This window comes from Ischnura elegans, chromosome 1 (assembly GCF_921293095.1).
Source record: "Ischnura elegans chromosome 1, ioIscEleg1.1, whole genome shotgun sequence".
Lineage (NCBI taxonomy): Eukaryota > Metazoa > Arthropoda > Insecta > Odonata > Coenagrionidae > Ischnura > Ischnura elegans.
The window spans coordinates 87,593,392-87,609,518 of NC_060246.1; the positions used below are offsets into that span (position 1 = coordinate 87,593,392).

Sequence of the window (16,127 nt, forward strand, 5' to 3'; positions counted from 1 at the left end):
TGGTTCCTAGCTCCTATTGACTCGCTGTTCTATGAAAGTTACAGGCTATGTAGGTATTGTATTACATTGTATTACTTGTAGACAAGGGTGCCGACTTACAAAAAATATTGGGGGGGGCCCAAACTGGGGACCTTGCCCCGGTAAATTTTATAAGTAGTGAATTTTAAGTTTTTAAGCATTTTAGAAGAGTCATATGAACAACATTAGAACCCTGATCACTCGAATCTCGATATCTGGACACTCCGGGAAAAATCGACAAGCCTTACACATTTTTTCCTCACATCTATAACAAATTTTTGGGGGGGCTCGGGCCCCCTCAGGCCCCATGGAGTCGGCGCCACTGCTTGTAGACTTAATATTGAAGACATGGTATTACTTTGTATCCGTTTGGTAGCACACAGCACCGAACACAAACATGGCCATTACACATCTGTTCGCTATCCGAGGCAAATTTTTAGCGAAATTTTTGGTCGTTATCCGAATTGTTCGTTATCAGAGGCGTTCGCTAACCGAGGTTTCACTGTATTTGATTAGAATACAAAACTCCTGCTTCTAATATTCCATGTCCTCATCTTCACCATAGTCTCCATCATTTGAGAACCAGTTGGGCCATTCTTTAATTCTATCATAGAGTATGCTCCCTGGACAATCAGTGGATGAAATCTGGAGGTGGCCGATTAATCTATAATTTCTCCTTATCTTCCCCCTCTTCACTCCACACTCGATGAGTCTCTTTGTTGCCCTCACTTGCTCTCGTGATGGGGGTTGACCTGAGATGAGAGAAAAATGTTTACAGTAATGCTAGCGGATTAGCATCTCTCTCTATATAGAATGATCAGTTTGTGGGCCTTCCTCCTGCTCCTCCACCACTAAAATATAATGCATCCATAAGCCTTTTTTTTGAATGCGCTAGTTGAAAATACACCATATGTTTACTGTTAAAAAGTTTTATTAATATTTTCGGCTAATAACTTATGATGTAATAGTTATTGTTAAATAATTAAATTAGAATTATTAAATAACTTTTTCAATAAACTTATCAAATTTTGACGCCCCTTGACATTAGCTTCCCCTGAGCACGTGCCCCCTCTGCCCCGCCTTACTTACTAGCAGTGGCGGCTGGTGGTTATATATCCAGGGTGTGCTTTACAGAAGATATACGATGATGAAAAAGGGCATGAAGTTCAAATGAATGCTGATAAATGGCACTGAATGCATTGACGGACTAGGATCCTGAGCGCGGGTAGTGTAAGTGGCAGCTACACCACTACACTACCTGCGAGTTACTCACCAAATATGCGCGTGCGCACTCGCGTCGCGTTGAGTCTGCTCCCAGCACCCATTTGAACGTGGCATGCCACCACCCCCCCCCCCCCAACCCCCCCCACCCCCTTACCTCGTCCCGCCCGAGCACCGACAAGCGATCGCATAGACCAAATATGCGGCCGGCGCGATGCCATGGAATCCCAAACTAGAACGGTGAATTCGCCAAGGTGATAGCAGTAGCGTTTGGAGCTTCATATCCCATCTCTGTGTGGACAGGATTTTTATCTCTCTCTTTGCAAAGGAATATGTACATACATAGGCGGATCCAGGGGGGGGGGAATGGGGGCACGTGCCCCCCCCAGACACTCAAAAATATGCAAGATTTTTAATACGGTCCCATTTTCATTGCGTTCGTTTTGTATTACGAGATATCCTTGTGCCTCCCCAGAACAAAATCCTGGATACGGCCTTGCTTGTGCCCCCCCCCCAGAAAGAAATCCTGTATCCACCCCTGTGTACATAGTTTTCTTTCATAATTCATTCATTTTTGGGTGTGCAGTTGCTAACATGCATATATGTACGCGCCGCCACTGCTTACTAGTAGGTCCGGGCCTGTCTATATTATTTGTCCTGAAAATTTCTTGTTGGTGGCGAAAGTTTTAAACTAGCAATACGCGAGGAAAATGACAAAATACGTCCTTAAGCGCGGAATTGATGACGAATTTATTAAGTGTATTCATTTCACTGTTTCCTAAGTATACTGCGTCGTACGCATGTATTGGATTCTAAAGTATCCTTGGTAGGGAGTGTTGCGTGATCTGTGGGGATTAGCAGTGGCGCAGCTAGGAATTAAGGGTTTAGGTGCAATAAATACAGGGGTGTGTGAGGGTATGGAATACCCACCAGGATAAGCGTTAGGTGCGAGATTAGTGAATTGCGGAATTTTAAGATAAATGGTTCAAAATGGTGAGCTTTACGGCTTTCTGAGTGATATTTTATTAATCCTTACAATATCCTATTAGTAAAATCAATCCAATTTAGGTAAATGGGTTAAACGTAAAAATTTCTCTCACTTCTTGAGGGGGGGTATATCCCCCAAAACCCCTCGCTGCGCCACTGGGGATTAATAGTCACTTTCAAAGACCGTGGGTGGGGATTAGTACTCACTTTCAAAGCGGCCGATGAGGGCGATTCCCACGCTTCTCCTGTTGTACTCGGGTGCATTTGATCCTTCCGTGTCCCATCCTCTGGCTCTGTACACGAACCCATCGCCGCCCACGAGGAAGCTAAACGGTGATAAACGTATGATTGTATGCCTTGTACACAGTGCTGTAGTTGGGAAAAAATTTAGGCGGTACTCACCAAAATTTGCCAGCAGCTGAGCATTCGTCCAGCCGCGATTGAAATGTCAAACTACAACCCTTTTATTAGTTCTAAGTTTCGCCAAGAGAAAGCTCTGAACAAGTAAATAATCATTTCCTATTTTTCTTTCTGAAATCCATTGGAAAATTTACAGTAGAGCTATTTTTTACAGATTTAAAAAGGTAGCTTAACCGCTACGCTTATAACGGGTTTGGATTTTAGGGGGTACGCCGCGGCCGTACCGACCCAACTACAGCACTGCTTGTGCAGAATCCGTTTGGCAGTGGAATAGAGCATAGGCATGGCGGGAACTAAAAGTTTTTGTCAGGGGGGGGGTCACAGATCAGTTTGCCGTCCGCCTCTTCGATCCACCCTCGCTCCCTCCCTCTCCCCCACCACTAAAATATAATATATCCGTTAAGTATTTTTTGAAAATGCTGTTGTGGAAATTACGCACCGTATGTTTTCGATTAAGAAGTTTTGTTAATATTATTTTTTAATAATGTATAAATTAATAACTATTGTTAAATAATTGAACTGGAAAAATTAAATAATATGTTTTGATAAACTATAACAATTTTGCTGCCCTCGAAAACTGCCGTCCAGGGCACGCTCACCCTTCTGCCCCGCCCTAGTTCCGGGCCTGAGCGCAGGTACTACAAACAGTGGTATGGTTGAAGCCAGCGGTGGTTGGAGGGGAGGAGGGTCAAGGGGTGTAAACAGAGCCGACATTTTTGGGATTGAGAGAAGTACGAGCATTCCCTCCTAATGAATTCCCCCCACCGAAAAGTTTTCACCACTAAAGGAGCACCGAATATTTTTTTCTGGCTTCAGGAGGAATGATGTTCAAATCAGTGAGATTCGCGGATGACCAGGCGTTGATCAGTCAGTCAGCAAGGGGGCTTCAGGCCCTAGTGGATGCGTTATACGAACGTTGCGAGGAGTTTGGGATGATAATTAATCACAAGAAAACTAAGGTAATGCGGTTTTGTAAAGCATCACGAGCGAGGAATGTGAGACTCAAGATAAAGGTGGGTGGTGAAAAACTTGAGCAGGTTGAGCAATTCAACTATTTAGGCAGTACGCTAGAGGAAAACGGATACAGAAGTAAGGACATCAGGAAGAGAATAGCATTAGCGAAGGAGGCGTTCATGAACAGGAAGGAGCTTCTGATAGGATCGTTGTGTAAGAGTTTAAAGAAAAGGTTAGTGAAGAGTTTGATTTGGAGTGCAGCTCTCTACGGTGCGGAAACGTGGACACTGAGGAAAGAAGACGAGAGAAGATTGGAGGCATTCGAGATGTGGGTATGGAGAAGAATGGAGAGGGTGAAATGGACGGAGAGGAAAAGGAACGACGAAGTGCTGGATATGGTTGGCGAGGAGAGGCAGCTTTTAGATGAAATACGCAGGAGACAGAAGGTATGGGTGGAGTTAGTGCTTAGCGGTGAGGGGATGTTGAAAATGGTGTTGGAGGGTAGAATGTTGGGGAAACGAGGGAGGGGAAGGAAAAGAATAGGATTTTTAGATAGATTGAAAGAGAGTAGGCCTTACAGTGAATTAAAGAAGGCAGTGCTGGAAGGAAAGGGAGGCTCCCAGATCACCTCTTTAGTACTCCATGGAAACCTACCTTAATCGGTAGAATACTATAATAATAATACCCTTTGAATGGACGAAGAAATTTAGGTGTAAGGGTTTGACCTCGAACCGGGAATTTTTGGCATGATATTAAGGACGTAAGAAGACACATCATAGCGCAGGTTTGCACTGAAAACATTGGTTGAAATTGCGAGAATGTTAGCTCAGAATTAGAGCAGGGGCTATTTCTACATCTCGCGTGCGTTCTAGCATAGAGTATGGTTCTAGCAATTCACCGCTTTACACGACGCAATTTTACTGCGCAGTAAACCGAAAGTAGCACTTCGAGGTTCGGAAGTATGAGATGCACCTATGCACTGACTGCAATCCGTGCAGCCGCAAGGAAACACGTCGCGGACAGAGGAACAGATATCCTCTTTTATATATGTATAGGTAAGAGGTTTGAGGAACTTTAAGGAGACATTAAAAGAGATATATTTTAACGCGGTATGGAATTTGTAGGAGACTGTGAATGAATTTTTAAGTAAGGATTGCCTTCTAGTGATGAGCGGAACTGTGATTTTCCAATCACTTCGTCACCTGTGACTGCAACTCATCAGTAACGGTGATTCTTAATTGTGATTGCGATCACCGAGGAGAACCACTCTTAAAAGTCAGCGGTTATTTGTGGCGCTGTTATTCCTGCTACTTTGCCCAATTCCAAGGAATGAGGTCTCCGCAAAAGGAACGAATAAACTTACAGAAGATTGGAAAATTAGAAAACATATTTTTTTTGAGGGAATAGTTCTGATTCTGAGTTTATATTACGATAGTTAAATAAATTTGATATGGTGAAGGAATTGATAAGAGGCAATCATTAAAATCCCATCGGCATTTTTTAACATATTTTATATTCGAACCATCGTGATTCAAACCGTTAGCTAGGTATATATTTCGTAAAGAATTTCTTATTCATCATAAAATATGTCTTATTCATAATGCAAGATGAATAAGACATCCTTTATTTTACTGTTGGTAGCAGCAGAGTAGCTGCCGAAGCTAACTTCACCGTTCTCACAGTCGCAGTGATTTCGAGTATTTGGTGATTAAGTCAGCGTCAGTGATCGGCTACTTCTCTTCAATCACAGGTAGCGATATATCGCATATCCCTTGGTAGCAGCCTATGCTATCTTCACCGAATCCAGTGATCCAATCACGCTGTTTTCGACTATTTAATCACCGACGGTGACTGCTAATTTTCAGTAACGGTGAGTCAATCACAGCGATATATCGCTCATCACTATTGCCTACCTAATAATAATTATAATCAAAGGATAGAATACTTATCGATGGAATAGGTTGGACTCACTTGAAACCTCCAATTCTGGAGGGTCTGTTGTTATCGTTTCCGTTCAATGAATTCCTGATGATTCTGCTGCACTCGTTCCTCTTGTTGCAATTGGGCGTAGCCGTGCGGTGTATGACGACGTAGCGAACCGGAGTATTCAATGTTGATTCGCCTCTCAGCCTTCGACCGGCCCACGTTGTAGAGTCCACTATCTCCGGGCATTCTGACCCAAATAAAAACGAAAAAATGCCTAACATTCATTGCCGTCAGAATAAGAAGTGATTATTGCACAAATACCGTCGTTACTTGAGGTGACTATTGTACACGTACCGTTGTTGCTTGAGGTGGCTTGGAGAATCCCGTAAAAGACTATCAGTTTGCTTAAATTCTTCATCAGAAACTTCCGCTTGAAAATCAAACTTAAATTTTGCTATGTGCGCTCCACAGGGAGACTGAAGCCACAATGTTTTATTCCTCTTCTTCTATCTTACCTTGTTGAGGTTAGAAGTGGTAAAACCCACCTCTATGCTCGACTGTGTCCGAAAAGTGTAAAAAAAAATGTTTCAATTAAGGAGTGTCGTGACTACGTGCCATTAGAACTGCTGCGTAGAAAAAGTCGCATTTATTTCCGGGAAAGACCCTGGAATCATCTAAGTTAGCTTTTTACTGGCCGTGAATCATTTTTTTTGCCTCTATCTAATTAGTGAGATTTTCCCCTGCCTTCAGTTCTGGCTATAGAGGAAATGCATAATTTGCATTGCGCAAATGGTTGACTATTGTTGACGCATCCCTTAATTATCGCTTTGGAGATTATTTCCTCACAGCAAGGGCAAGTTTAATTCCAGTATTGCTTACGTATTCGTATCTTGAATCTGGAATTCAGCGGTGGTATGATGCGAACTGGGCGTGAGCTGACCGCAGTCTTCGTTCGTTCGGACACTGCAATCCTCATTGATTGGACATCTGCATCCTGGTCGCCTGATGTGTGTGTATCAAGTTAGTGATTTAGTCATATCTACTGTAAATTCGAATGAAATAATATTATTTGAACGAAGCTTAAGTTAAGCATAAAAATAACAAAGCTTTAAGAACCGATGAAACAAGGAAGACGACACGTCAATATGCATTTTCTGTTTCAGTTTGGCAGACATAATAGTATAACTAATTAAAAAAACGTCCTTTTTCTCCCAGTTCTTCGCTTTCTCAATATTGTTTTTCAAAATTACGGTTTTTAGTAACCCAAAATGAATCTCATTTTGGAGCTATAGCATATCATTAAATCCGATAGAAACGACGAAATGCGTGATACAGTTACCTTACCTCACTTTAATGAACTGGATTTAGTTTTTTCCATTGGAAATAAAGAGCCATCTAATTTATGCTGGGTACAAGGCAATTCCTTTAAAATGAAGTATGTTCAAGTTAACGCTGCGTCTCCTTACATTCCCTAATATACTTCTATCGAGGGAACTGATGGTAGATGTAGGTCCAAACACCACTTAGTACTCGCTCCATCCAAATCCTTTGTCTCCTCTTAATCACCTCTCTGTTTATCTTACTTTCCTCAATCTCCTCTACACGTTTCGAATATCGATTTTATTTCGTCATTCTACTTTCTCAGCATCTGCGTTTCTGCTCCATGCAGCGCTACTGTTTTCTCATCAGACTCTCCCGGGTATTTTCTATTCTCTGTTTTATCGTGATTCCATCATAAACTCCTCTCTGATAGCTAACGCCTACTTTGTGAGCGATATGTGCAATTCCTAATATTTTGACTGCTTTCTCCTTTTTTCCTCTAATGGCAAGAACGAGATTCAAAAGTCAAAAGACAGTGCATTTGTTGTTTTGAGAAATTAGCGTGATTGATTTAATGCTAATTAATATATGGCTATTATAAAGGAACAAAAAGAAAGATGACATGAGTTCATGGAGGCAGTGGCACAGCGAGGGGGGGTTTAGGGGGATAAAACCCCCCCAGAGCTCACAGAAATTTTTAAGATAAATCTATTTTACTTAATTGGATTAATATTACTTATAGAATAGTGTGAGGATTAATAAAATATCCCTCAGAAGGCCAATCTTTCCAAAAAAAATCACCATTTTGAACCATTTAGTTAATTTTTTCCGGCGGAAGGCCCCCGCACCTCCCGCTCAGCCTGACGGGTATGCAATACCCCAACACTCCAGTATTAGTTGCGCCTGAAACCCCCCCTAGCCTTAATTCCTAGCTGCGCCCCTGCATGGAGGGACCTTGTACCGATCATTCAAAAATATGTTGAGGCGCAGGCGTTAATCCTCAAAGAAGTACAGGGAGTGAGACATTTTTGCACGCGGCGATAATTGATGTTGAAACTGCAGGGTTCTCTATCGGAAGTTCTTTTTCAGAGATCATCTCTACACAGTTTGCTATCGTTTCTCCTTTGTCTCATAACTTTTTTAGTGGTAGATAATCTTGTGTAGGTGAGCGGAAAAGCTTTGACTTCAAGTCGCATGAAAAGTATCTTTGGATCTTTACTGTTGCGTGCAGTGGAGCGACTAGAGTTTTCTTTGCATTATGATTTCAGGTAAGTTTGAATGAAAATCACCTCGATCATTCCTAACGCCTTTCCAATGTTTGGTATTTGGTCTCTATGTAATAATTTGCGCGTGGCATTTATCGGCGTTTATTCATAAAATATCTATTTTCCATAGTGAATGGTTTACTTTATTTAGTGAAACAGACCCATTTTCCTTAACTACGACTCGATTTATCCTATGAAGGGTGGACGTAATGTGTTCAAGGTAGTATCTCTTATCAGAAGGCCAATCTTTCCATTCAACTCCGGGAACTCGGACTCCAGGATATCAGTAACTTTCGAAATGGCTTTGTAGGACGTTATCTTTCGGTCGTACAATAAAAAAATAACTCCAGAGAAATTAATCAATCTGAATCTTGCGAAATAAAGTCTGCATACCAGCTATAAAATTTTATGTTTTTTCCTCGTCCTGAAAGGTTTGGGATAAGGTAGAACGGCGTTATCTTTAGCCTGACCTGATGACGCCTACAGATAAGTAGGAAAAACGTCGCCATCACCACGATTTAGAATAAAAATTTGGGAGATACCTGTGTATTAAGCCAGTGGTCCATTACAGCTCTGCGTAAAACTTTTAAAAATACTAGAATAAAAGAACTAGAATGAAAAGCAAGGGGCGGAGATTAGCATAGAGTAAGTATATATATATATACTCTCTTGAATGTTTCATTCTGAATACGGACGATAGAAATGAAATCATTGCATTAGTCTCATTTCTCATGCGTTATCACGAATATTACAAAAGAGGATCTTCAAGCCGGCCTCTAAATGAGTTGTCGACCACTGCGCATTTAAATGGGTTTACAAAAGTCGCCACTCGCGTCGCTAACGGACAAATTGATCCGAGTTTCCGGGGGAAATAAGAAGTAATTAGGAGTTTCAACCGAAGTTTACACTCATGATGGTGTGATTTATGAAATTCGTAAATCTTCAATGCTATTCCTCGTATTAGCAAAGACTATACTGAACAATATATTGTAAAAAGTGGATCGCATTGCACTTATCACCGCGCCACGGGCATTTATGAAAGCCGATTAAAATGCAACCGAAGTGGTAATGGAAATCATCCATCTATGAGATAGAATTGGGCCTCCTCTATTAAGTCTCCTCGTGCGTTATATATGATATGTGGCCATTCCCTATGATGGTAACCTCCTGAAGTCATATGTAGAAAAGGTTCTCAGGTTTTCCACCGGTTGATGTTTTCCATGTCTCACGACGTTTCGAGCAGCGACTTGCTGGTCATTCACTGGGGATCTTCCGAAGTCAGTTTACGCTGTACTCTAACGGTAGACATTTACGATTTCCTCTATCTTACGAGGACTCTTTGCCCGTGTCTTTTTTGTGGACGATGTGATATCCTGCAGACCTCCTCAGATAACTGCTGAGGAATGACGTTAAACTCGAAACTCTAAAAGGTATTTATTCATCTGATGATGAAGTAAGTTGTCCACCTTTCTGCCTCGCTACAGGAATTGTTGCTAATGGATAAATTGGGGTTATTTTACATAACACTTTTATTTTTTATAATTGTCATTTTTATTTGTACACATGAAATTTCCAACTTCATAGAAGCGTATTAAATATTTGATACACGCGAAAATAATGAAATTTACCCGTTTCTAAGGTTTGGCTAATGGCCTGGTAAGGAGTAAAAATTTCACTTAATGGTAAGACGCATGTAGGTAAAATGCGTCGTAACAGGGGAAAGATGTTTCGCTCTTGCCAAAGAAATTTTCTGGTAATGTCTTCTTTTTCCAAGTCTTTCTTCTTGATCTTTCATTCACGATTGTTGCATTTGTTAATTTTTTTCCGGAAATATGTGTTTTATTTGTCGATCATGGGCGAAATTCAAGGTGGCTTTTTTCTTAGAATGTGGTTGCCGTGTTACTTACTATTCAGCTGGTCTCTAAAGGATTTCATAACGATTTATAAAATAAATGATAATGAGGTTGACTTAGGTTTGACGTTTGGAGGTATTTGAATAGTTCTATACATTGTGATAATGATAATGACTGCCATCAACAATTTTTGAAGAAATTCTATGGGTTTGTCGGTAGCAATGGGGATATTTTTTTACTATTTGTGAAAATTGCTCAATATGTATGCTTAAACTAGCTAGTTACAGTAGTATGCAAGATTTTGTGTAGTTAGCAATGTGACTCGGCGAAAGCGTCGCTTAAATTAAATTCAAGCAACATCGCCTCTCAAGGATGAGTTATTGAAAAATAAATTTGGATTTTGATCCTAGTAATGATCATAGCATGATGTACTAAAATCTTGTTCTTCAGCAAGAATGATTTTTTGACTATCATTGAAAATCACACTCGGGTCGTAGATTTATGGTGATATGAATGAATATTGAGTAGGTACTTAAATTCTAAGATATCGTTCTCAAATGTACAAAATGTAATTGGTAATCGAACACTGTGGAATGCCTTAATGGATTAAATCCATGGGTATTCATCCGTGCAAATTTGCTCTTTAATTGATTTTAGAGTTGTTTTAGTCAGTTTATCAATTCTATGGTGGGATGAAAGTGAATAACAGTGAATCTTGGTTAATTAGAGGCAAAAACTCTGTACTTCTCACTGAAAAATAATATGAAGCACACACACTTGGAGGCACTTAACTGTAAGTGTCATTGATATCACTTGTCGTTCATCATAGTACACATCCACTTGATGTCTTTGATGGTTCAAAACATAATTAAGCTCTGAATGAGGAATCTCACTGGAGATGAGTGGCACACAGCTCTTCTTTTAGGGCACCTATAATGGCTCAGACACTCTGATAATAACCGGTCACATTCACAAAGTCGTTGTGCACACGATCCCGGACCGCCATATATCCCATGGTCAATTGCTGTGAATAAGAACAGATTGTTACAAATATTGTAATTTATGCGAAAATTCCTCAGAGTAAAAAAATCATTCGCCTTGATCGGGATTCGGACTCGGATTCCCCGATTTCCGGTCGATTACCAGTTACGTATCTCGGTAGCTAAACTGACGAAAGCGCTGGGTCGAAAATCGGGGGATCCAGGTTCGAATCCCGGTCAAGGCGAATAATGTTTTTCTCTGTGTAAGTTTTGCACATTGCGGGTGACTCCGTAAAGTTTTCACCGTGGATAGTCCGGGTATGTTTAAATTATCACAGTTTTTTCGTATTCGTGCATTAGATATTACTATCTCATTCGCATTGACTCATTGTCTTCCATTAGTTGTGGAAAATGAAATGACTCCATAATTGAAGGTAACTGTAAATTGTGCTCTTAAAATTTCACGAAGGAACCACAATGTGTCGGTAATCTGCTATATATATTTGGGAGCCAATTGACTGGTATTAGATCTAAGGTGGAAATTTAGAAATCACAATTCCCAGTAGCAATGTGCATCAATAATTCAGCTATGATTGAAGAATATACGGAGTTATCGAGATTTATGTGACGTAATTTTGACCGTTTCATACACAGAGGTCATTTATACTCACCGCAGAGTGGCCTATGGTGGTAACATTTCCAATAATATGGAACAAAATACTCGAAGAACATGGGGCAGTTGGCCGTGTTGTAGCACCAGTCGTGCATTTTGCAGCACCTTCCATGTAGAAGAAACAATAAATGAAAGCATTTCATGGTATTATACTACAATTACAATATGATAAATGTTATATTTATTTATATTTAAATATTGGGAAATAGTTGAAAATGTGGTTTTCATTTCCGAATTCCCTTTAATACCTCCCAGTAGCGGTAAGATGCTTTGTCAATTTCATTTGAACGTTTCAGTGCATTTGGTCAGTGACTTGCCCAAACTTGCGTATGATTGTCATAAAATATATTGTGAGATTAACTACAGTTGAATAGACTCATTCTTTTCAAGTAATTCCTTCTTTCAACTCATTTTAATTTGCAAAATTAAATTAATTTCTGTGCTTGGCCAGATTCCATATTTATTTCGTCTTAAGAAAGGCATTGACCTCAATATTTTTATCTTTATTCAAGAAAGGTGAATTTACATATTACGTATTGCATCTCTAGAAAATATATAGATACTTGGACGTAAATTGGGCTTTTGAAAAATATGGCGGTAGATCAAATTTAAATCGAAAAACCTTTAGTTAGAACGTACCGCACAATTTTCCACCGCATGGTAGCCGATATTAGCGAAGTTGATGGCACCGTAGTGATGGCACTTGAGGCTTTTACACAAAACACTTATTTACATTGTAGGTGACTGTCACTGCCATCGTAGCTATGAACCTTGTATATCGCTTTTCATGGGGCATGTTATTGTGCAGGTTAGCTTTGAAAAAAATTTGAAATTACGAGAATGTAAGCTCGAAATAAGATTAGAGGCTATTTTGCCTTATCACATCCATGAGTTCTCGCATATATTTTAGTAATAGGGTAGTTTCCTTCATCAAAGTAAACGAAAGGCATTGATGGCGATTCGTTACACACCATTCGTGTATTCATAATAAACAAATTATTTGGTTCTAGAAATCCCAGTTTAGACGAATGCTAATGGTCAAAATTTAACCTCATTTTAGAAAGGCCAGATTGACGCCCATGCGATGCAATTCCACGTGACGTCACAAGGACCTGGATGCAATACGAGTAGTCCGGTTTTACTAGTTTTACATCGTCTGAGATTACCAATACATACATGAGGCACAGAGCTCTGGGAAACATCTCTTAATAATCACCTATTAAAATTGCCTAAGGTCGGAAAGTTTCCTTCGTTTGATAGGGCATTAATAATCCACATTTGAGCCAAGCGCTACCAGCTAGCAGGGTACTCTGCTACCTGCTAGCAACCTGCATTGTAGAGGCGCTCATAGCCTCGCACCAAGGTGGCCTCACACGGCGGCAGCCGGAACCAGAATGACGTCACATGGGCTTTCCCCAGCATTCATACTTAGCCGTCGCGTTTTCGTTCGCTTGAAAATTTTCACTTTTCATTTAATCGCGAAAAATAGATATCGTCATTTAAAAATCTTAAAGCGTAAATGCGTACTCCAGGTGCAATAATATTTCGATTTAGGCAATAAAAAGTAATAGGAAACCACCTTATTCACCGCTTCACACGACGCAATTATGACTGCGCCTTCGTGCTTACGACAAATTGCGCAATGTAGTGCCCCGTGTAAAACGGTAAAACGGCCTTGATAACAATTAGTAACAAGAGCAGAGGCTGTAACGCCTTGTGACCTTTACCTAGACGGCATACTGGGTTACAATGCTCACCTATCAATGCCGTCGATTGGTGCACCCGACCCTAGAAATCCGCAGTAACACCCGTAGCCCTTGTAGATGACTGGATTGCATCCAGTGGCGCACAAGACCATGTTGTACAGGTGGACAACGTTCCTCCGTGGTCTTTGCGAAGATGAAGACCCCAAACCCCGTCCGCGGTGGCTCTCCGCGTCCATGGGCTGCGAGGGTCCCCAAGGGTCATGACCGTAGCCCACGAGCACCTTGTCATCTTCCGAACTGCCCGCGCTTCCGTGGTCCCCGATGACATCCGTGGCATTGGCCGCTGGCCACGGTTCGTCTTTTAGGTGGAGCGGCGCCGCCAACGTCCAGTTGTGCGGAGCGTCCATGGGGAAACTGCGGCCCTGGGACTGGGAACTTATTTGCTCCTTTGGGTGGCCTCTGTGGTAACTTCCTTCAGAGGGAAAAAGACATAGGGAGATAAAATCCGCTATATCATTTTTAACTGTGTGGCATTCCATTTCAAGGTTTCTCGGTTGGATAACTATTGTACGTACCACTTCTTTTTTTTAAATAAAGCGACCCGGGTTTCTATGAATAATGATCATCATCAGACGGAAATTAATTTCTATCTTATTATTGTAATCTCAGTAATGTAACGGAAGAAGAGATGACTTATGAAACGGACGCCAGAATAGGGGATAAGGATGGGTAAATAAATTCGTTTACGAGGGTGTTGTCCTGGTTCCGGGTCGCTTTATTAAAAACAGAAAGGGTACTAGTAATAATTATCAAACCAAGAAACTTAAGTTATAAAGATATTCAATAAGTTAATTTTGCATTTTCCCCTTGCACTTCGTGGCTGCGGACCACCGGAAATTGGCCATTTTAGCAAAGTTAACAAAATCGTTATTTCTCATCGCAGAAACACGGTTCAAAGACGTATTTGATTGCCTGATTGGCAGGAGTGTGATGCAAACAATCATTTCTTGATGATCGCATTGATTGATAGATTTTCAAAATGCAGTCAGAGCCTGGGCAGAGTACTTTTGGGGAGGGAAGCCCCCCGCTCGGAGGGTCGAAGAGAGGGGCCAGCGAGGGTGAGCTCGTCGAGGAAAGGGTCCCGGATTAGGGACCCTAGGAAGTGCCTCGGCGAAAGTGCAGGGCAGGGATGAAGAAAAAATACGTTCACAGCAGCCTGCCGTGCGAACGTACCAGTGGTACGTTCACGGCAGTGAAAGGGTTAAGTCCCTATATTGGCCTGAAGAAGTGGACTACTATGCTGTTGAAACTGTCATTCCAGTCAACAAACATTTTGGAACACTGTTAAGGTACGTTTTCATGAACGCGTTTCAGGCGAACCGACGCAAAAGCGAGATTTTCAGCCAATCAGAAGCCCGGATTTCTTCGTGTGATATCGCGTACGTTCGCCTAGCTTCGCGTCACCCGAGGTGAAATATGTTCAACTTTCGACGCGTGGGACGCGTAGAATCTCAAACATGGCCGACCAGCGAGGTTTCCTGGATGAAATTATTCATAAATACTCTACACAGGATTCTCCACTCCCTTGGTTCCTGTGATTCCCACCGGTCGCATCAAATAGCGGCGCTGATGTAGCCAGCCGCGGTTGTTCCCAAGCGGCACGCCCACAAGAGGCACGCTACGCGGCGAATTTGAATCCACGTTTCGCAACGCAGTGCTGTGAAGGGCAAAATTTGCTGGCGGAGCGGGAGCTCTCGTGGCGTCGAAGCAACGCGGAGCTGTGAAGGCACCCTAATATGGCCGCGAGAGGCACGCTTTGCGGCGAATTTGAATCCATGTCTCAATCGTTCATTGCTAAAAAATAAAGTTCGTGTCAACTGCCCACGAAAATATAACTATCACCGTGAGTTTAAGTAGTTTCCTGGTGGCGAATATGTACGTAATCACAAAATCGGTACGCTTATTCACGTTGAGAGAAGGGAAGAATAAGTGGGTAAGGAAACGCTGTTAACTTTCCCTAGCCTGAATTAAGTTTGAGGGCCCATAGATATCAACCATGTCTTTAAACTTCCGGCACCTATGTTTTAGAGAATTAAAAATGATTCCTGCGCAGCTCATAAAGAAGAGCACTCGTTGACATCATTAGCAGACCACCTAGGCACACTTGGGGACGGGTCAGATCCGGTATTAGGACCATAGCAAGAATTTTTATCATACAGACTGTCCCAAGGGTCGTGTGTCATTTTTGACCTGTAATTTTACTAACTTTGCATGGAGCAATATTCATGAAAATTGTCACACTTATGGGGAAAGGTCCTAAGTTTTGTTGAGTGTAAGCAAAATTTTACAATTTTGACCTCACAAAGTAGGTCCAAACCAAAAATTTGAATTTGCCTTATGGGGTTTCAATGTTAAAAAAATCGAGATAGACAAAAGTGTGAATTTCATTGACCGATATGTCAATTCTTAGGTTTTCGGACACGAGAAAACCGAAAATAACACTTTTATTTACGAATATTCAACCGTTGACCCAGTAAGGTCACCGTCAAGGTCATAAGGGTGGCAAAAGGAATAGCATACCAACAAAGGTGTCGATCCATGGGTTTTGTAGGGTGCCCAAGTCATTGTTATTGTCCAAATACCCGTATTATTCACTAATTGACCTCCGAGGGTCACCACGGGGGTCAAAGGTCATAGAGTTAAAAGTCGGGCAATCATAAAAACCAAGGGGTCAAACAGTAGGTTTTGAAGGGTGCCAAAGTCGGTTAGGGTGTTCGTAGATCCGTATTGTTGATTTTTTGACC

At 41.4% G+C, this 16,127-nt stretch overlaps 2 protein-coding genes across 3 annotated transcripts; both read right to left on the reverse strand.

Annotated features, from left to right (window-relative positions):
• Positions 1–270: 270 nt before the first annotated feature.
• LOC124153267 (peptidoglycan-recognition protein SB1-like) lies at positions 271–6,087 on the reverse strand. Of its 2 annotated transcripts, none has more exons than XM_046526367.1 (4): positions 5,881–6,087; positions 5,572–5,800; positions 2,434–2,552; positions 271–770 (listed from the first exon to the last, which is right to left on the reverse strand). In XM_046526367.1, the coding sequence occupies exons 1-4, from the start codon at positions 5,942–5,944 to the stop codon at positions 553–555; spliced, it is 630 nt and encodes a 209-aa protein (XP_046382323.1). In that variant the 5' UTR covers positions 5,945–6,087; the 3' UTR covers positions 271–552. The 2 variants fall into 2 exon arrangements, with proteins under 2 accessions (XP_046382323.1, XP_046382324.1); XM_046526368.1 differs by having other exon boundaries at positions 5,572–5,773; positions 5,881–6,081.
• A 3,577-nt stretch (positions 6,088–9,664) lies between these two features.
• LOC124153274 (basic phospholipase A2 KBf-VA) lies at positions 9,665–13,778 on the reverse strand. Its single transcript, XM_046526375.1, has 3 exons — positions 13,375–13,778; positions 11,616–11,722; positions 9,665–10,988 (listed from the first exon to the last, which is right to left on the reverse strand). Exons 1-3 carry the CDS (start codon positions 13,728–13,730, stop codon positions 10,822–10,824), a joined length of 630 nt encoding a protein of 209 aa, XP_046382331.1. The 5' UTR covers positions 13,731–13,778; the 3' UTR covers positions 9,665–10,821.
• Between the last annotated feature and the right edge of the window lie 2,349 nt (positions 13,779–16,127).

Coding starts and splice junctions, on each gene's coding strand:
- LOC124153267 (XM_046526367.1), bottom strand. CDS start 5,944: ATGAAGAATTTAAGCAAACTGATAGTCTTTTACGGGATTCTCCAAGCC. Junction 5,801..5,880: donor AGCCACCTCAAGCAACAACG/GTACGTGTACAA, acceptor AATGAATGTTAG/GCATTTTTTCGTTTTTATTT. Junction 771..2,433: donor CCTCATCGGCCGCTTTGAAA/GTGAGTACTAAT, acceptor CTCTCATCTCAG/GTCAACCCCCATCACGAGAG.
- LOC124153274 (XM_046526375.1), bottom strand. CDS start 13,730: ATGGACGCTCCGCACAACTGGACGTTGGCGGCGCCGCTCCACCTAAAA. Junction 11,723..13,374: donor CCAATCGACGGCATTGATAG/GTGAGCATTGTA, acceptor TCTACATGGAAG/GTGCTGCAAAATGCACGACT. Junction 10,989..11,615: donor CCACCATAGGCCACTCTGCG/GTGAGTATAAAT, acceptor TCTTATTCACAG/CAATTGACCATGGGATATAT.